The sequence below is a fragment of the Scyliorhinus torazame genome, chromosome 5 (genome assembly GCF_047496885.1).
Source record: "Scyliorhinus torazame isolate Kashiwa2021f chromosome 5, sScyTor2.1, whole genome shotgun sequence".
Taxonomy (NCBI): domain Eukaryota; kingdom Metazoa; phylum Chordata; class Chondrichthyes; order Carcharhiniformes; family Scyliorhinidae; genus Scyliorhinus; species Scyliorhinus torazame.
In genome coordinates, this window is record NC_092711.1 from 77,466,501 (window position 1) to 77,487,060 (window position 20,560).

The 20,560-nt window shown below is 47.3% G+C and overlaps 2 protein-coding genes and 1 long non-coding RNA gene across 6 annotated transcripts in view; 2 read left to right on the top strand and 1 right to left on the bottom strand.

Moving 5' to 3' along the window:
* The window catches only part of LOC140421435 (uncharacterized), a 69,875-nt gene extending 62,595 nt beyond the window's left edge, over positions 1–7,280 (bottom strand). Inside the window, exons 1-2 of the mRNA XM_072506144.1 lie at positions 6,916–7,280; positions 4,448–5,395 (exon numbers count right to left, since the gene is read on the bottom strand). Of these exons, the coding sequence (XP_072362245.1) occupies positions 4,448–5,119 (672 nt within the window). The 5' untranslated portion in view covers positions 5,120–5,395; positions 6,916–7,280. The remainder of the gene's footprint in view (positions 1–4,447; positions 5,396–6,915) is intronic.
* A 178-nt stretch (positions 7,281–7,458) lies between these two features.
* LOC140421431 (uncharacterized) lies at positions 7,459–11,170 on the top strand. Of its 4 annotated transcripts, none has more exons than XR_011946767.1 (2): positions 7,459–7,548; positions 10,224–11,170. XR_011946767.1 is itself a non-coding variant. In XM_072506135.1 (2 exons), exons 1-2 carry the CDS (start codon positions 8,228–8,230, stop codon positions 11,037–11,039), a joined length of 909 nt encoding a protein of 302 aa, XP_072362236.1. In that variant the 5' UTR covers positions 8,226–8,227; the 3' UTR covers positions 11,040–11,170. The 4 variants fall into 4 exon arrangements, 1 of the variants encoding a protein (XP_072362236.1); XR_011946765.1 differs by having other exon boundaries at positions 7,466–8,195; XR_011946766.1 differs by having other exon boundaries at positions 7,466–8,016.
* Positions 11,171–13,067: 1,897 nt separating this feature from the next.
* LOC140421456 (uncharacterized) lies at positions 13,068–19,540 on the top strand. The gene is made up of 2 exons (XR_011946790.1): positions 13,068–13,253; positions 16,450–19,540. It is a non-coding gene; the product is annotated as an uncharacterized lncRNA (long non-coding RNA).
* Positions 19,541–20,560: the final 1,020 nt, after the last annotated feature.

The window sequence follows — 20,560 nt, forward strand, 5'->3', positions numbered from 1 at the left end:
GGGAGTCTCAGTGGGACAATCAGACAATAATAGTGGAGATGTGGCCCAGAGGAGAAACAACAAAGGATTCATTCACTTTGAGAGTAACAAACACAGTGTTCCCATAATAAAAGTCAGGCTGCAGTGTGTGTGAGTGAACACATCTGTGTCTGCACAGATTTCCTGCCGCTGCTCTTGTTTCCTCCCTCACAGTCCAAAGATGTGCAGGTGAGGTGGACTGTTATGCTAAATTGTCCCTGGGAGCGGTTATGAGGATAGGGTGGGAGATTGGCCCAGATTGGGTGATCTTTCAGAGGGGCGGTGCAGACTCGATGGGCCAAATGGCCTCCTGCACTGTAGCAATTCTATGATCATTGAATCCAAAGTCCCACCCTATCCTCATAACCCCTCCCAGGGACAATTTAGCATAGCCAATCCACCTAACCTGCACATCTTTGTACTGTGTGGGAGGAAAGAAGAGCACCAACAGGAAATCTGTGCAGACACAGCAAGAATGTACAAACTCCACACAGTGACCCAAGGTCAGGATTGAACCCAGGCGCTGTGAGGTAACAGTGCTATCCACTATGCCACCCCTGTTACTTTGTCACAGTTATTAGACAATAAGCTGCCTGTTATTCCTATTCTGGTGTGTGTTACTCTGTTACTATTATTATTAGACAATAAAAGGAGGACAAGGTGGAAAGGAAGAGAAGGTGGAAAGGAGCAAAAATGTTGTGTTGTGGTGTCACTGGGAGGTGTGAGATAAAATAGGAATGGAAACGTCATGACAGAGCCACGTGTGACTGACTCTACCTGACTGAGAGCAATGAGGACATGTGGAATTCCAGAGATTTCTGATATCTGAGGTCACAGAATCCCGACAGTGCAGAAAGAGGCTATTCGGCCCATCGAGACTTCAGTGACCCTCTGAAAGTGCGTGCCACCCAAACCCACTTCCCTGTAACCCCTTAACCTGACGTACACATCCCAGGACACAAAGGGGCAATTTTGCAGAGCCAACCCGCCTGACCTTCACACCTTTGAACTGTGGGAAGAAACCGGAGCACCAGAGGAAACCCACGCAGAGACCGGGAGAAAGTGAGAACTCCACACAGTCACGTGAGGCTGGAATTGAACCCGGGTCCCTCGCGCTATGAGGCAGCAGTGCTAACCACTGTGCACCGCCCACTGCCTGATATGATTATCCCTCTCAAAAGCCCATTTATAACCATTATTTCTAGGGTCTTACATCAATCACTTATTCAACTGTCCATTAGTCAGGAATAGATATTCAAATGAAAACCTCATTTTCCATCGGATGTCCATGAAGCCAGGTTGTGGCTCATCGCTTGCTCGGACGTCCTGTTTAATCTTTACACAGGCAGCTGGTTTACATGTTGGACTTGAGATCACAAATACACCAAGATTGTCTTGTTTCAGGCCCTGTGCAAGCCACATGTCCTTGGCAGAGACAACAGGCTAACACTGCCCTGTATTTGTCAATCCTGAAAATGTTCCCAATGGGAGGAAGAGAGACTGAAATAGTCCTATAATAGTCAACACATTTCAGAAGAATTTATTGTGTTATTCGACACTAATTTTTTTACAGATCTCCCCAACCCGAGAGAGAATATCCTTATTAACTTCTCACAACTAATTTCTGGCGTCGCAATTTTAAGCTATTTCAATGCATGTTTTCTTGATTACATACCATAGATAACTTAGTAATGCCACGAGAATGATCAGAATCAGCAACACAATCGCTTCAGCTGCGACCAATAATAAATGTAAAACCTTTTGATAGAAAAATATGATAAGTATCAACTTAGATTCATCCTCCCCACCTGCAGGTCATCTCACACAATTCCAAATTACTGGCACGTTGTAAATATATCTGGTTCAAACAAACTTCATACACAGACTTTAAAGATTCTCCAGCTGTCTGTTGGGGCAGCATGGCAGCACAGTGGTTAGCACTGCTGCCTCATAGCAGCAGGGACCCAGATTCGATTCCGACCTCGGGAAGCTGTCTCTGAGGAGTTTGCACTTTCTCCCCGTGTGCGCGTGGGTTTCCTCCGGGTGCTTCAGTTTCCTTCCACAGCCCAAGATGTGCAGGTTAGGTGAATTGGTCATGCTAAATTGCCCCTTCGTGTGGGGTTATCTATAAGCCCCGGATCGTCTGTTTTCTCTGTCAGACTATCTATCAGTCGTTTCCGGTAATATATCAATGGCATTGTCTACCCCAGGCTTCACTCAGGAATGTCTCCATTCACGTTTAACTGTGCCTGTGATACCACTCCTAACACCACTTGTAGCATTCAGGTCCACAAGTCACAGAATATTCTAAAAGGGGGTTGAGCTCAGAAGCGATTTTAAAGTAGTTTATTGAGAAATAACAGTTTAAATATGATTCAGCAGTTAAATGGTCAGGAAAACACATGACCCAAGACAGGTGATAATAGTAAACCCGTCTCAGAAACACAGAATAACGGTGCAGAAGAGGCCCTTCAGTCCATCGAGTCTGCCCCATCGCATGAGAAACATCTGACCTGCCGACCTAATCCCATTTACCAGCACTTGGCCCATAGCCTTGAATGTTATGTTGTGCCAGTCTTCATCCAGGTACTTTTGAAAGGATATGAGGCAACCCGCATCTACCACCCTCCCAGGCAGTGCATTCCAGACCGTCACCATCCTCTGGGTAAAAATGTTTTTCCTCAAATCCCCATTAAGCCTCCTGCCTCTCACCTTGAACCTGTGTCCTCTCGTAACTAACCCTTCAACTGGAACAGCTGTTCCGTATCCACTCTGTCCACGGTCCTCAATCTTGTACACCTCCATCAGGTCACCCCTGTCTTCTCTGCCCCAGCGAAAACAACCCAGGCCTAGCCACCCTCACTTCATAACTTAAATGTTCCACCCCAGGCAACATTCTGGTGAATCACCTCTGCACTCGCTCCAGTGCAATTACATCCTTCCTATAATATGACAACCAGAATGGCAGTACTCCAGCTACGGCCTCACCAAAGTTCTGTACAGCTCCAATATGGCCTCCCTGCTTTTGTAATCTATGCCTCAATTGATAAAGGCAAGTGTTCCATCTGCCTTTTTCACCAGCCTATTAACCAACCTGGAGGACAAACGGACAGATGAGTGAGTTCTGGTCTCTGCAGCTGGTGACGGCATTCTCCTCTGAACGGTTAACTGGTGTGAGCCAGAGTGTGGTGTTGGGCTAAAGCCAGTATTGATCACTTCAAAATCTATTGCTCTCGAGAGCCTGTTTTAACATTCACACAGACAACTGCTTTAGGCTATGTGTCCTGAGATCCAATCCTAGAATTTTTTTTTACATAGAATTTCATAGAATTTACAGTGCAGAAGGAGGCCATTCGGCCCATCGAGTCTGCACCGGCTCTTGGAAAGACCATCCCACCCAAGGCCAACACCTCCACCCTATCCCCATAACCCAGCAACCCCACCCAACTCTAAGGGCAATTTTGGACACTAAGGGCAATTTATCATGGCCAATCCACCTAACCTGCACATCTTTGGGCTGTGGGAGGAAACCGGAGCACCCGGAGGAAACCCACTCACACACATGGAGGATGTGCAGACTCCGCACAGACAGTGACCCAAGCCGGAATCGAACCTGGGACCCTGGAGCTGTGAAGCAATTGTGCTATCCACAATGCTACCTTGCTGCCCCGTAATCGTATCAGGGTTACTTGTTTCAGGGCCCGTGCTAGAGATATGTCCTTGGCAGAGGGAACAGGTCTGTCCTGTGTTTGTCACCCAGCAAGCTGCTAGGGAAGCTTTCTTTATGAGAGTGAGCTATTTCTGTAATATTCCATAAATTGCAAAAGATATTATGCAGTTATTAGATAGCCATTTCTTATAGTTGTTACTTGGATTCAACTTGTCTCTATTCCCATGCCGAAGGATTTCTGAATCAGATTGGAGGATAGCATTTGGGAAAGCTCGATTCTCCACCAATTCCCAGTTCCAGTCTCGCTGGCCGATAACAGAGGTGTCTGTGTGTGTAATGTACAGGTCAGTAAGAATTGTCAGCAAGGATTAATCAGCAATTTCTAATTGGCGATGTTAATCAGCGGAATGTTCAGACATTCAATTGTAGAGTTTCACACAAAATCTCAATTTGAGATTGAAGTAAAAGTCCAGAATCTTGTTGCGAACTAATTTCTGATGAGAGTTCCTGGATTATGGGGAAAGATCACAGACAGCAGTTCCAGAAGGGACACTGCAGCCCCGAGAACACAATCAGCTATAGATCCAGAATAATAAACTCCAGCCCAGTTAAACAGTGGATTAACATTAGCAGAAACCCCAACTGTCAGAACTAATGTGATTCGGGCCTGCTTGTCATTAACAGCAGCAATAACAGCAGAATCCAATCCCTGAGTCACTTGTGACGTCGCTGGTGTTTCAGTAGCTGGGATGAATCAATGAATCCCTTCCCACAATCGCAGCAGGTGAACGGCCTCTCCCCAGTGTGAACCCGTTCATGTCTCAGCAGTTGGCATGAATCTGTGAATCCCTTCCCACACATGGAGCAGGTGAATGGCCTCTCCCCAGTGTGAGCGCGCTGGTGTACAATGAGACTGCCTGAGTGCCTGAAGCTCCTTCCACAGTCAGGGCAGTTGAATGGTTTCTCCTTCGTGTGAACTCGCTGATGTTTCAGCAGAGTGGATGAAAGCCTAAAGCTCATTCCACAGGAGGTGCAGCTGAATGGTTTCTCCCCAGTGTGAACTCGCTGGTGTGCCACTAGGTTAGATGAATTAATGAATCCCTTCGCACATACAGAGCAGGTGAATGGTCTCTCCCCGGTGTGAACTCGCCGGTGTAATGCTAGATTGTATGACTGAATGAATCCTTTCCCACAGACAGAGCAGGTGTACGGCCTCTCTCCAGTGTGAACTCGCTGGTGTAACGCTAGGTTGGATGACTGACTGAAATCTTTCCCACATAAAGAGCAGCTGAAGGGCCTCTCCCCTGTGTGGACACGTCGATGAGTTTCCAACTTGGATGGGCAAGTGAATGCCTTCCCACAGTCCCCACATATCCATGGTTTTTCTGAGGTGTCGGTGTCATCTTGTCTCTCCATGTTGGACATGAGCATGGTCTCTTCCTGCTGTGAATGGTGTGATGTTTTCTCAGGCTGTGCAACTGGTTAAACCTCTTTCCACAGTCAGTTTACGAGAACACTCTCGCTCAATGTGTGTCTGGGTCTCGATGCTTTTCCAGTCACACTGATGTTTGAAATATTTAACCACAGACAGAACAGATAAATATTTCTCTTTCCATATTCAGAGTCCGAAGATACCCAGGTCCTGTTGACTCTGAAGATCTTGAAGTTTGTTTTCTCTTTCCTGTCCACAAATCCTCTCCTAATATCCTGTAAAAGGAATTTACAAAGGTCACAATTGTCAGTCCTGGAAGAAATTCAGAATTAAGTTTAAGTTTCTATGGAACATTTTTCTGTCTTGTTCCCCCAAAGCTGTAAATCCCCATCCCATACACCCTCCTCCCTGGTCTGAAATCCAAATAAAGTGTCAGATTGTCATAGAATCTCACTCTTGTCATAGAATTTACAGTGCAGAAGGAGGCCATTCGGCCCATCGAGTCTGCACCGGTTCTTGGAAAGAGCACCCTACCCAAGGTCCACACCTCCACCCTATCCCCACAACCCAGTAACCCCACCCAACACTAAGGGCAATTTTGGACACTAAGGGCAATTTAGCATAGCCAATCCACCTAACCTGCACATCTTTGGACTGTGGGAGGAAACCGGAGCACCCGGAGGAAACCCACGCACACACGGGGAGGATGTGCAGACTCCACACAGACAGTGACCCAAGCTGGGATCGAACCTGGGACCCTGGAGCTGTGAATCAATTGTGCTATCCACAATGCTACCGTGCTGCCCTTGACTGTGTGGAGATTTAATGAGCAATCGTGAAGGTGGTTTCTCCAAACCTCCCAGGGTTTCCGTCCTTCTTTCTCTCCATCTCCAACTAAGTTAAACCTGATACCGTTCTCAGGGCCTATTCTGATTTCTGGTTGTCTTCCTGTTGCCTAATTAACTCAAATTAAATATTGAGGAAACTGAAGCCACTGTTTTCAGTCCGTACACCAATCTCCGATCCCAAGATACCGAATCCATCCCTCTCCCTGGTAACAGTCCCACTGCAACCTCAGTGTCACATTTGATCCCAAGATGAGTTTCTGTTCTCCTATCACTAAGACTGCCTGTTTCCACTTACATTACAGCACCTGATCTCGCTTCTGACTCAATGCCTCTGGTGCTGAAACCCAAAATCATGCCTTCGTAAGCTCCAGACTCGGCTGTTCCAATACATTCCTGGCTGCTTGCCCACATTCTACCCCAGAAACCTGAAATGAAATTCGCTTATTGTCACAAGTAGGCTTCAAATGAAGTTACTGTGAAAAGCCCCTAGTCGCCACATTCCGGCACCTGTTCGAGGAGGCTGGTATGGGAATTGAACCATGCTGCTGGCCTGCCTTGGTCTGCTTTAAAAGCCAGCTCTTTAGCCCTGTGCTAAACCAGCCCCGGACTTGACACCATCTAAACGTCTGCTGTCTTAATTCACAGCCAGTTTCTTTCCTCTATCACCCCTGTGCTCTCTGACTTGCATTGGCTCCCAGTCAATTCTCACCCTTGTTTTCAAATCCCTTCATGGTCTCATATCTCCGTCTCTGGAATCTCCTACAGCCCCATAACCCTCCGAGATATCTGCGCTCCTCTAATCCTGGTCTCTTGCGCACTCCCTATTATAATTGCTCTGCCATTTGCGGCCATTTTTCAGTTCCCTCGGCCCCGAGCACTGGATTCCCTCCCTGAACCTCCCCGTCTCCACCTCACTTTCCCCCTTTAAGACTCAATTTAAAACTTACCTCTTTAATCAGGTTTTTGGTCCCCTGCCGAATATCTTTTTCATTGTCTGTGTGTCTCACTTTGTTTTATAATGTTCCTGTGAAGTTGACTGGAATGATTTATGATGTTAAAGGTGTTATATAAATATAAGTTGTTGTTGTTGTTGACTGTAACCCTGACCTCTTGTTTTACAATATCCCATTGGTTTCACAACAAACCCTATCTCTGATTATATTCCCCTGTGGATTTGGAGCCTTTCTAGAGACGGCGGCCGTTAACTCAGGCCTGTCACCGGGAGCAGGCCGCAGCTGTCCCCCCGCTCGATGCAAACCCGGGCCCGGAAACTTCTTATTGGGGTTTGGAGCCTTCACCGGGTTTCAGTGAAACCTCCCGGCTGAGTCCAGCATCGGCACTGCGCATGCTCCAGCTCACAATGCCTTGGGAATGATTGACGGGGGCTCTGGACCAATAGGAGGCAATGGGTGGGTTTGGGGGCCCGAAAGGTCGCGGCTGGTCTTCCAACCAATCGGAGTGAATGAGGGGCGTGGCTGAGCCCGGATGTCCCTTGTTACAAACTGGAGCATGCGCAGTGCCATTCATGGCTCAGGATTGAGGAGGTTGTGTTGAAAGTTTTGGCTGTGAGGTACCACCGGGTGAGTCCTGAGGGAGGAATGGGGCGGGAGGCTTCATAACCACCCCCCCCCCCGCACAGGCCTGAAACCCCCAATACGAAACTGAGATGCGGCATTTGAACCGGCGAAAGCTGCTCGGGCTTTTCCCGGAAACAGGCCCGAGTTAACGGACGCCATTTTCTCGGGAGACTGTGTTTGGCCTGGCGCATGCGCATACATTGAGCCCAAGGCTCTGCCCCATCCATTCATTCTGATTGGTTGGAGGATCAGCCGCTTGCGTTCGGTCATCCAGCTTTGCCCCCTCTTCCAATTGGTCGCTACCTGCCGTCAATCAGTCCCGGGCATTGTGAGTTGGAGTAAACCCTTCAGAATAAATCTCCACTCCCTGGTTTGCAGCTGCGGAGCTTGTTTGCTTCACACGCGACCTTCATGGTGGAACAGCCCGGAGTGGGCGGGGCTTCAGGGTTCCAGTCACCAGGAGAGAAAATGGTGAATAATTGGTTTTATTGTCAAATTTTGTTTTCTATTCATTCACGGGATGTGGGTGTCGCTGGCTGGGCCAGCATTCACTGCCCATCCCTAATTGCCCTTGAACTGAGGGCATCTCAGGGCATTTTAAGAGTCAGCCAGTTAACTGTGGATCTGGAGTCACATGTAGGCCAGACCAGGTAAGGATAGAAGATTTTCTTCACTGAAGGACATGAGTGAACCAGATGGGTCTTTGCAACAATCGACAATTGTTTCATGGTCATCAGTAGACCTTCAATCAATTCAAATTTTACCTTCTGCCTTGGTGAGATTCATGCCTGGGTCTCTTGAAAATCATTATCACAGTAAAAAAGATTTTTGTGTCTCTGAAAAAAGTAGTTGCCTCCTAGGGCCTCTCCTTACGTACAAACTAGGAGCCGGCCCCTCACGCCTGCTCCTTACATACAAACTAGGAGTCGGCATCTCGAGCCTGCTCCTTTCACACAAACTAGGAGTCGGCCCCTCGAGCCTGCTCCTTATATACAAACTAGGAGTCGGCCCCTCGAGCCGGGTCCTTACACACAAACTAGGAGTTGGCGTCTCGAGCCTGCTCCTTTCACACAAACTAGGAGTCAGCCCCTCGAGTCTGCTCCTTACACACAAACTAGGAGTCGGCCTCTCGAGCCTGCTCCTTACACACAAACTAGGAGTCGGCCCCTCAATACTGCTCCATTATTCAATAATTTTAACCTCAACTCCACATTCCTGCCGACCCTGATGACCTTTCTTATCGAGAATCTATCCAATTCTGCCTCAAAAATATTGACGGACTCTACTTCCGCTGCCTTTTAAGGACGGACGTTCCAAAGTCATAGAATCCCTACAGTGCAGAAGGAGCCCATTCGGCCCATCAGATCTGCACCAACCCTCTGAAAGAGCACCCCACCAAAGCCCACCCCATCCCACCCACTTCATCCTCATAACCCCACGCAACGTCCACATCCTTGGAGACGAAAGAGCAATTTAGCATGGCCAATCCACCTAACCTGGCCAATCCATCTAACCTGCTCATCTTTGAACTGTGAGAAAAAAACAGAGTACCCGGAGGAAACCCACGTAGACATGGGGAGAACTTGCAAACTCCACACAGTCACCCAGGGTCGGAATTGAACCTGGGTCCCTGGTGCGGTGAGGCATCAGTGCTAACCACTGTGCCACTCCCTATCTTACAACCCTCAGGAGAAAAAAATATCCTTGTCCGCATCTGAAATAGGTGACCGCTTATTTTGCAATAGTGACCCCCTTGTTCTAGATTCTCCCACAAGAGGAAACAACCTCTCCACATCCACCCTGTCAAAACCCCTCAGGATCTTATATAGTTCAATCCAGGTTTTACCCCAAACTTTAAATCTGTGTCCCAACTGCTTGTACGACCAGTGAATGGAAACAAGAGTTTCTTTGTCCACCTGATGGAAATCTGGCATAATCTTGTGTCCCTGAATCAAATGTCCCCTCAACCTCCTTTGCTGGAACCATTCTGGTAAATCTCCTCTGCACCTTCTCACGAACCTTCACATCCTTCCTGAAGAGTGGTGGCCAGAGCTTTATAAAGATTTATAGAATAGAATTAGAACCATAGAATTTCTACAGTGCAGAAGGCCATTCGGCCCATCGCGTCTGCGCTGATTCTCTGAAAGGGCACCCTGCCTAGGCCCACACCCCTGTCACTGTAACCCCATAGCCCCACCTATCCTGCCATTCCAAGGATACTAAGGGGCAGTTTATCAAGGCCAATCCACCTAAGTTTCCCTTCATGGACTGTTGGAGAAAACCTGAGCACTGGGTGGAAACCCACGCAGACACGGGGAGAAAGTGCAAACTCCACACAGTCACCAAGGTCGGAATTGAACCCGTGTCCCTGGCGCTGTTACGCAGCAGTGCTAACCACCGTGCCACCAGAAACATTGTTTCGGTATCAATATTACCATTTATGAAGCTCAAGATCGAATTTGTTTTGCCAACAAATATGTCTTGTAGATATACAAAATCCCTCTTCACCTCTTTCTCTCTCCTCCCAAAGAGGCCAGTTGGGTTTTTATAACAATGCAGCAGTTTTCATGGTCACTTTTTCCCAGTGCCGGCCCCACAAATGACCAGATTCATTCAGCTCAATTTCACAACCTGCCTTTGTGTTTTTGTGGGTTCTCTCTCACTCCCTTTTCAATCAGTTTCACAGGGTGTTCGAAGGGGAGGCTTCAAAGTTTGGAAACTCAAGCCAAGCATCACATCAGGATCTGAGAGTCCTCAATTTATCATATCCTGAATATCATCGTACTTTGAACATGGACGGAAAAAGCATCGTTCACAGTGGGGCGAAACCGTACACGTGTTGTGTGTGTGGACGAGAATTCACTCAATCATCAGACCTCACAAGCCACAAATGTAGTCACACTGAGGAGAAACCGTGGAAATGTGCGGACTGTGGGAAAGGATTCACTGCCCCATCCAAGCTGGAAACTCATCGACGCAGTCACACTGGGGAGAGACCATTCACTTGCTCACAGTGTGGGAAGGGATTCACTGAGTTGTCCACTCTGTCCACACACCAGCAAATTCACACTGGGGAGAGAGCATTCACCTGCTCACAGTGTGGGAAGGGATTCACTTGTTCATCTCACCTGCTGAGACACCAGCGAGTTCACACTGGGGAGAGGCCTTTCACCTGCTCAGAGTGTGGGAAGGGATTTACTATGTCAGCCCACTTGCTGAGACACCAGCAAGTTCACACTGATGAGAGACCGTTCCAATGTCCAGACTGCGGGAAATGCTATAAAAGTTCTGGAGATATGATGAGCCATCAACGTGTTCACACTGACGAGAGACCGTTCAGGTGCTCTCACTGCGGCACTGTGTTCAGACTATCATCTCAGCTCATTGTACATCAGCGAATTCACACTGGGGAGAGGCCATTCACCTGCTCCGAGTGTGGGAAGGGATTCACTCAGTTATCCCACCTGGTGAGACACGAACAAGGCCACAAGTAACCACAGTGATTAGATTTTGCTGTTGACTCACATTCAGAACTGAACCATGTTCATTTAGATCACTTTCTGCTGATAACAATACAGGGGCTAATATTCTGTCTAAAAGTCAAATAAATTAGATTTGTGTGAAATATGTAGTGTGTTGAAACTTTTTAATATCTCTGACACAATTTAATTCCTTTTGAAGTACTCTCACTCTCCTGTCTCTTCCATCTCACCTCCAACAAGAAGTGTGAGGAGCTTCTTTGTGACTGAGATTGAGTAAATCCGATCAGCTGCCTCTGCTGCTTCCCTCCCTTCCACGAGCCCACCGGACCAAAGTGTCTCTAAATTTCATCCTTTCCCGAGCCCTGAACCCACATCTTTCTCTAGTTTCTCTCCCATCTCCCCTCATGCCCTCTCTGAGCTCATCTTGTCCATGAGACCCAGCTCCTGCTCCATCGACCCTATTCCCACTGAGCTACTGATCAGCCAACTTCCCTGTTTCCATGGATATTGTCAACATTTCTGTCCCACTGTCCTTCAAATCTGCCATCATCACCCCCTCCTCAATAAAACAAATCCTTGACCCTGCCGTCCTTACAAATTACTGTTCCTTCTTCAACCTCCCTCTCCTCTCCAAACTCTTTGAACATGTTGTCACCCCCCAAATCCTTGCCCATCTTTCCCAGAACTCCCATGTTTGAATCCCTTCAATCAGGTCTCTGCCCTGTCACAGTGAAATACAAGAGACAAACAGAATCTTACCCGGAGAGAAAGAGACAATCCGGGAGGTTGGATCCAACACTGATATGTTCATCAGACCAGAAGACAAGGACAACAGCACAGTCATTATCGAGAGCCAACAATATCTGCTGGAGACAGACAAGACAATAGAATAACACAAATCACAACACCAAGCTACCTCGACCCATATACCCGAGATAAGAAGGAGATTCCAGACACATTAACCAAAAAACAGATGGAATATCTGAGGGGACAACAGGTAGTACCAAGGAAGTTAAAATACCCAAACACATAATAATCTTTATTATTGTCACAAATAGGCTTACATTAACACAGCAATGAAGTCACTGTGAAAATTCCCTCATTGCCACACTCTGGTGCCTGTTCGGGTACACAGAGGGAGAATTCAGAATGTGAAATTCACCTAACAAGCACCTCTTTCTTGACTTGGAGGAAACCGGAGCACCCGGAGGAAACCCACGCAGACACTGGGAGAATGTACAGACTCTGCACAGGTAGTGACCCAAGCGGGAATTGAACTTGGGACCCTGGTGCTGTGAAGCAACAGTGCTAACCACTGTGCTACCATCAGGGAAATAACACCACACAGACACATCGGATGAGACTGAGAGAGAAAATCTTATCCATATCTCTGAAATGGCCACAACATCGAAGTCCCAGGTACCAACCCATGCTGCCAGTTCCCCTACCTTATTTCGTATACTCCTGGCATTGAAGTAGACACACTTCAAACCACCTACCTGAACACTGGCCCCCTCCTGCGACGTCAAATCTGTGCTCCTGACCTCTATACTCTCATTCTCCCTTACCCTAAAACTACAATCCAGGTTCCCATGCCATTGCTGCATTAGTTTAAACCCCCCCAATGTTCAAACATCCAGAGAAATAGTGTGATAATAAATAACCTTTATTCCTTTAAAAATTACCAGTAAGCCTGCTGCTGAAATGTATTTTAAATAAAGAAAAATCACACTGAGGGCAAGGAAATATCACACACACATCCTGATAATGGACTGGAAAGGACCACGAAATGTAATCAAACGCTGTATAACCCCCTTCAGGTAGCTATACAGAGGCTGCAGCCTCTCACACTGAATTTCTCCGTAATTCAGAGATACCTCCAGGCGACAAATATCAGCTTCATCCGGAGTGGGTGAAAAACTGTTCACTTTATGTATCTTCGCCGGGCACTAGGACCCGGCTGGGAACAGAAACCTTCAGGTCCCGCCCACTCGCTGTTGCATCACCAAGACGCCAGCGCATGCGCTCTGGTTCCCCAAGATGGCGGCTGTGAACCAGGGCCTGGTCCCGGGAGAGAGCTGACCGGCGGTGATGTGACCTGAGGATCCCCGCACCTCAGGCAAGGGGCCAGGTTGGGAAGGCGGTGCCTTCAGGAATAACTGGGAAGGTGATGTTTGGTCAGTTGCTGCAGTCTGTGTGGTGAAGGTGCTGTCACAGTGGTGTGAGGTGAGGAAGTACAGGATTATCACCCAGCAATGATCAATTAAGGGGAATGTAAATCCAGCTCAGGCTGCTTTCAGATTGGAAAGGGAGCTAAGGTGTGTCCTCAGAGCTGGTGAATGTTGTGGCTTTGGCACTTTCTCTGTCAATTCCTTCTCATTCATTCCCTCTCTTTACAGCACAAATAGAGGCCCTTTGACCCATTCATAATAATCTTTATTATTGTCACAAGTAGGCTTACATTAACACTGCAATGAAGTTACTGTGAAAATCCCCTAGTCGCCACACTCCAGAGCATGTTCGGGTACACAGAGAAAGAATTCAGAATGTCCAATTCGCCTAACAAGCTCAACTTTCGGGACTTGTGGGAGGAAACCGGAACACCTGTAGGAAACCCATGCAGGCACGGGGAGAACGTGCAGACTCCGAAGCCGGGAATCAAACCCAGGTCCTTGGTGCTGTGAAGCAACAGTGCTAACCACTGTGCTACCATGCCACCCATAAGATTATTAGATTACTAGGTCTGGATGAATTGTGTCCCAGGATGCTGTGGGAGGCGAGGGAGAGATTGCAGCGGCTCTGACCCAAAGTTTTAATCTCAAATTAGGCCTGTTTTTGCTAGAATTTAGAAGGTTAAGGTGTGATCTGATTGAAGTATTTAAGATATTAACAGAGAAAGACAGGGTAGATAAAGATTAACTATTTCCACTGGTTGGAGGTTCTAAAAGGAGGGATCACTGTCTAAAATTTAGGGCTAGACAGTTCAGTAGAGATGTTGGGAAGAACTTCTTCAAACAGGGTGATAGAGGTTTGGAACTCTCTCCCACAAACAGCACGTGAAGCTGGATCAGTTGTTAAGATTAAATCTGAGGTATTTTGTTAAGCAAAGATATTCAGAGATATGGAGTTAGGTCACAGATAGGCCATGATCTCACTAAATGGCAGGACAGACTCGAGGGGCTGAATGGCCTACTCCTGTCCCTATGGGTATTTCTGTGATTCTGAAATTCAGACAATAATACCTAGACAGGGGCAGCACGGTGACGCAGTGGGTTAGCCCTGCAGCCTCACGGCGCCGAGGTCCCAGGTTCGATCCTGCTCTGGGTCATTGTCCGTGTGGAGTTTGCACATTCTCCCCGTGTTTGCGTGGGTTTCGCCTCCACAACCCAAAAATGTGCAGGCTAGGTGGATTGGCCACACTAAATTGCTCCTTAATTGGAAAAAAAATGAAATGGGTCCACTAAATTAAAAAAAAAAAAAGAATACCATGACAGGGAAAGAGTCCGGATTAGAACCTGAGTTAATCCGAGCTGCAAACCATCCCTTCAGATCCTGGCTCTTCATGGATTTAATGAAGGCCAAGGCAATAGTTGGATTATTGAAAGGCTTGACGGAGTTGTTGGATACCATTTTTCGGGTCTCAGGATAAAGCCTGACGTAATTCACTCCCCACAGGCTTGACCTGCCTTTGAACTTCATCAAAGCCTCAGCGCTTTGTTTGTGTTGCTTTCGAAAGTCCTGAATCCGCCCTCCCTCCTGGGGCCAGATGCCACCTCACCGTACCCATCTCCAGGACCTTCTGGCGATCTTTCCAGTTGTGGAAGTGAATGATTACAGGCCTGGGATGAAAACTGTCCCTCAGCCTCAGAGATACAATGCACCCTTTCTAATTTGGAACACCCAGGCTTCACATCCAGCTTGAGAAAACATGGCTTCCGGTCCTTGAAAAATTAACAGGAGCCTTACCCTCCACATCTTCTGACAGGCCGACGACTCGGATGTTCTTTCTCCGACCCTCAGTTCTCCAAGACCTCCAGGACATCCGCCAGCCACTCGGCTGGTTTTCAAAGGATTGAATTCTTGCCCCCGTTGTGGAGGCATCTTGCTGAACATTCCAGATCCTCTCCTCCGGATCATCGAGCCTCTCATGGCGTTTTGCAGCTGGGCCTCATGAGCTCATAGATATTGAGTCAGCACACTCCGCCCCTGGTCAATAACACGGATAATATCGGCAGTCATTATTTTCGCCGCCTCCCAGAGAGCCCCGGAGAGCGCGGGGTCGAGAGACCTCCCGAGTGTCAGGCCGCCATGTTGAAAAGGCGACTCCATTTCCGCTGAATCCACCTCCGCTGTTTTATTGGTGCATTTCTTCACTTTTTCTGGCATAATCCTACCAGACCGAACCCTGAAGTCTTCCAGGACATGTTAAGAACATAAGAACTAGGAGCAGGAGTAGGCCATCTGGCCCCTCGAGCCTGCTCCACCAATCAATGAGACCATGGCTGATCTTTTGTGGAATCAGCTCCACTTTCCGGCCCGAAAACCATAACCCTTAATCCCTTTATTCTTCAAAAAAACTATCTATCTTTATCTTAAAAACATTTAATGAAGGAGCCTCTACTGCTTCACTGGGCAAGGAATTCCATAGATTCACAACCCTTTGGGTGAGGAAGTTCCTCCTAAACTCAGTCCTAAATCTACTTCCCCTTATTTTGAGGCTATGCCCCCTAGTTCTGCTTTCACCCGCCAGTGGTTAACAAATATGAATTCAAGGATTAGGTAGATGAGTGCTGGGCGATCAGGATAAGTGACAGATTATAGGTGAGTGGCACCAGGACCTGCAGCAAACCAGCTACTCCCATGCCAGTGTCACATTCCACCCCCCCCCTTCCCAGGGTTATGGGGAACTGGCAGGAAAATGGGGAGAAAGCTGAGATGAAAGGGATTTCTTTATTCGAGGATGTGGTGAAGCTTTGGAATTCTCTACCCCAGAGGATTCTGGAGCTTCAGTCGTCAAGTATTTTCAAGACACAGATTGATAGGTTTCTAGATATTGAAGACGTCGGGGGATATGGGGGATAGTGTGGGGAAAACGGTGCTGAGGTAGATCGGCCAATGATCCCATTGAATGGTTCAGGTTCGATGGGCCGAATGGCCAACTGCAGCTCATATTTGTTATGATCTCCTGGACAGGAAGCTGGGAGCTTCGATCTGTCAATCAGCCTGCATCCGCACCTTCAGGAGAATTAGGAGGGTCAATATTAGATACAGCAGAGTAAGAATGGAGGCAGTGTGTGGGATGGAGATTTACAGCTCTCAGGGAATAAGAGAGAGGAAAAAATGTGACATAGAAACTGGCATTGTCTGTTCTGAGTTTCTATCCTGTACTGACAGTGATGAATTTTGTAAATTGTTTTTACAGGATATTGGACAAGGAGGAATTACAGACAGAAATCTCAAACGTCACGTCTCGATCTTACAGTCACTCCCTTCCTTGGAACCTGAATATCATCGGCCTTTCAATCTAGAAGGAAAAATGTTTCCCCGAACTGTCAGCTAAACATTTCAACCATCAGTCTGACTGGAAAAGCACCGAGACCCACACAACACACACCCGGGTGAGAGTTTTCCAGTGAACTGACTGTGGAAAGAGCTTTAACCAGTTACACAGCCTGAAAAACATCACAACATTCAGAGTGGGGAGAGACCATACCCGTGTTGTGGACAAGGCTTCAACTGATCATCCAATCTGGAGAGATGTGAGGAGACCCAAAACATGGAGAAACCGTGGAAATGTGGGGACTGTGGGAAGGGATTCAGAGTCCCATCTCAGCTGGAGATTCATCAACGCAGTCACACTGGAGAGAGGCCGTTCACCTGCTCAAAGTGTGGGAAAGGATTTACTCAGTTCTCCAGTCTGCAGACACATCAGCGAGTTCACACTGGGGAGAGGCCGTTCCCCTGCTCTCAGTGTGGGAAGGGATTTACTCGGTTATCCACCCTGCAGACACATCAGCGAGTTCACACTGGGGTGAGGTCATTCACCTGCTCCCAATGTGCGAAGGGATTTACTCAATTATTTCACCTACGGAGACACCAGCGAGTTCACACTGGGGAGAGACCATTCACCTGCTCGGAGTGTGGGAAAGGATTTATTCGATTATCCACCCTGCAGTCACACCAGCGAGTTCACACTGGAGAGAGGCCGTTCATCTGCTCACAATGTGGGAAAGGATTTGCTGAAGTATCCAACCTGCGGAGGCACCAGCGAGTTCACACTGGGGAGAGGCCATTCACCTGCTCTCAGTGTGGGAAAGGATTTACTCAGTTATCTCACCTGCGGACACACCAGCGAGGTCACACTGGGGAGACGCCGTCCACCTCTCAATGTGAGAAGGGATTGCATGTTTTACCACACCTGCTGTGACGCCAACAATTTCACAATCGATTACAGGGGTTGGATTCTGCTGTTATTGTTTCTGCTCTACACCCAGGACTGCATTTTGTTCATTCTGACAGGTGGTCAGTGGGGATGGTCGGAGGGTTTCTTTCTGCTGGACTGACCGGTCTCACCACTTTGCCTCCAGTGGGCTGATGCTCTTTGACCCTTGTTACTAATACCTGGCTTCAAATTACACAAGGATCACAGAGTGAAAGGGTGTTTGGAAGTTTGAAGATACTTGTTCCCATTTCTGTTTGCAACCCCCACAAAAGTGTGCCATGTTGCCATGGAAATGGGCCCTGGTGGTTACATGGTTCTTTTGTTTAATTTACCTGGGCGTTCCTCACAGAAGAAAACTATCAGGGTATGAGGGGCAAGTTGTCTGAGGTGGAGTGGGAAACTGATTGGTACAGGGAATACCTAATATTTAAGGAATTATTACATATTTATCAGGGGTCGGTTAGCTCAGTTGACTGGACGACTGGTTTGTGATGCAGACCAAGGCCAACAGAGTGGATTCGACTCCTGTACAGGCTGCGTTTATTCATGAAGGCCCCGCCTTCTCAACCAGGCCCCTCGCCTGAGGTGTGCTGACCCTCAGGTTAAATCACCTCCAGTCAGCTCTCTCTCTGTCAAAGGGGAGAGCAGCCTATGGTCCTCTGTGGTTGAACAACTTTAATTTCACATATATACAACAAATATAGGTTCCTTTCAGGAACAAAAATCCAAAGGAAAAGTGATGGAACCGTGGCTGATAAGAAAAGTTAAAGATTCCATGAGATCCATTAGAATTCAGCAAAGGAGGACCAAGAAATTGATGGGAGCAAACTGGCGAGAAACATAAAAACCGACTGGGAAAGCTGCTCCAGGAATGTGAAAAGGAAAAGATTAGCAAAGACCAATGTGGGTCCATTCCAGGCAGAGACAGGAGAGTTTACAATGGGGAGTAAGGTAATGAGAAAAGGCAGAGAAACTGAACAATGTGTGTCTGTCTTCACCGAGGAAGATACAGAAATTGTCCCCAAAACACCAGAGAACCAAGGGACTGACAGAGATTAGTATTGGTGAAAAAGTAGCACTGGAAAAATTAATGGGGTTGAAAGTCAATAAATCCCCCAAAGCTGATGACCTACATCCCAGAGTGTTGAACGAGGTGGCTGTAGAGATCTCTATTCCTCATTCTAAATTCTCCTGACTCTATCCGGAACGGACAAAACTTTGTCTGAGCCAAACATTTCCTTTTTACGTAGCCATAGAAGCTTTTACAGTCCATTTTTATGTATTTTGCCAGTTCACATTCTATTCTATTCTCCCTTTGTTTCTCAGTGTTTTGTTTGAAGAACTGAAGTAAATCCTCGGGAATGAATCATCACTTTGGACAGGTTCTGAGACAATTAAGTTTCAACTTCCAGGACAGATTAACTATAATCGTGGAGTGTGATTTTAGATTGTATAAAGGGCAAAGTTCTAGTTTATAGTTTCATGTGTAGGTTTCCGAGTTAAAGTAGCTTCTAGTTTGTTTTTTTGTTGCATTAAAAGTCATAAAACTTGAAGTCCCGTCGTGTGATCCTTTAATTTGTTGACTGGGAATTTGATTTTTTCTAAGAAGTTGCTGACCTTTATGGGGGTCCTAATCCACAAGTTATGTCTTCCTATTTGACCCTCGGCCACCTTTCTGTCTCTATTGCTCGTGTCAGTGACAGCCAGGTGATGGAGCTGAGGGCTGAATTTAGCTGAGAATAACGGGGCCTGTGCCCCAGTTGGGGAACTGCCATGGGCGTCGCTAATAGAGACAGGAAGGTGCTGGAGGACTGACTGGGAACTGCACCTCCAACCAATCGGGTGGGGGGGTGACCGGGGCTGACGGTGATGTGACCACCAGCGTTCAGTGGCCCCCGTGTCCAAAGCAGGGAGTCATGGGAACAGGGTACAGAGGAGCCGAAGGGAAACCATTTGGGACAAGAACATTGTGAACATCCTGTTACTCTGGTTGTCTTTGACCCTCAAGTAATTTTCTGTTAGTTTTTTTAACCATGTTCTGTTTCATCAATAAACTTTTAACAGGAAAATATTTGAATTGGTTGAACTTGTCTTGATTAAATTTATTCACTTTAGGAAAAATGGGTGAAATGGGTTGACAAGCTCTTTAACAGAAAGTGAGTCCCTCTAAGGTAATTGGCAAAGGAGCTAGAGGGGTAGAGGAGATTTGATTTTTCTTTTGACAGTGTTTGAAAATGGGGTTCAGGGAATCAATCGTGACTGACTAATTTATCAAGGTTCTCTGAGGAAGTAACAAGGGATGTCAATAAAGGGGAACCTGTAGATGTGCTTTATCTGGATTTCCAGAAGGTATTTCCCAAGGTGCCACATCAAAGGTTATTACACAAAATAAGAGCAGCGAATGAGCTGGGGTGAGGAGGACCCTGGTAACATTATGGAGATTGAAATATCTGGTATCAGTGATGGTGTGGATATGGGGTCCGAAACTCATCTTGGGGTCAGATCTGACACGGAGATTGTGCAGAGCGTGGTTCAGCCTCAGGCAGTTCTCAGGGAGAGGGATGGACTCGGGGGTTAGGGAACGGAATTTGTAGTGGTGATTGAAGTCAATGGCTTTGGTCTTCCCAATTTTTAATTGGAGGAAATTCCTGCTCATCCAGTACTGGATGTGGGATAAGCAGTTTGATAATTTAGTAACAGTGGAGGAATGGAGAGGGATGGGGGTGAGGTAGAGCTGTGTGTTGTCAGTGTACATGTGAAAACTAACACAGTTGTTTTGTGTTGTCACGGATGATGTCACCTCACGAGAAATATGAGGGGCTGAGGATAGATCCTTCGGGAACACCAAGTACAAGGGATTTGGAGAGGAAAGGGAGATTGGGGATCATAGAATTTATAGTGCAGAAGGAGGCCATTCGGCCCATCGAGTCTGCACCGGCTCTTGGAAAGAGCACCCTACCCAAGCCAACACCCCCACCCTATCCCCATAACCCAGTAACCCCACCCAACACTAAGGGCAATTTTGGACACTAAGGGCAATTTAGCATAGCCAATCCACCTAACCTGCACATCTTTGGACTGTGGAAGGAAA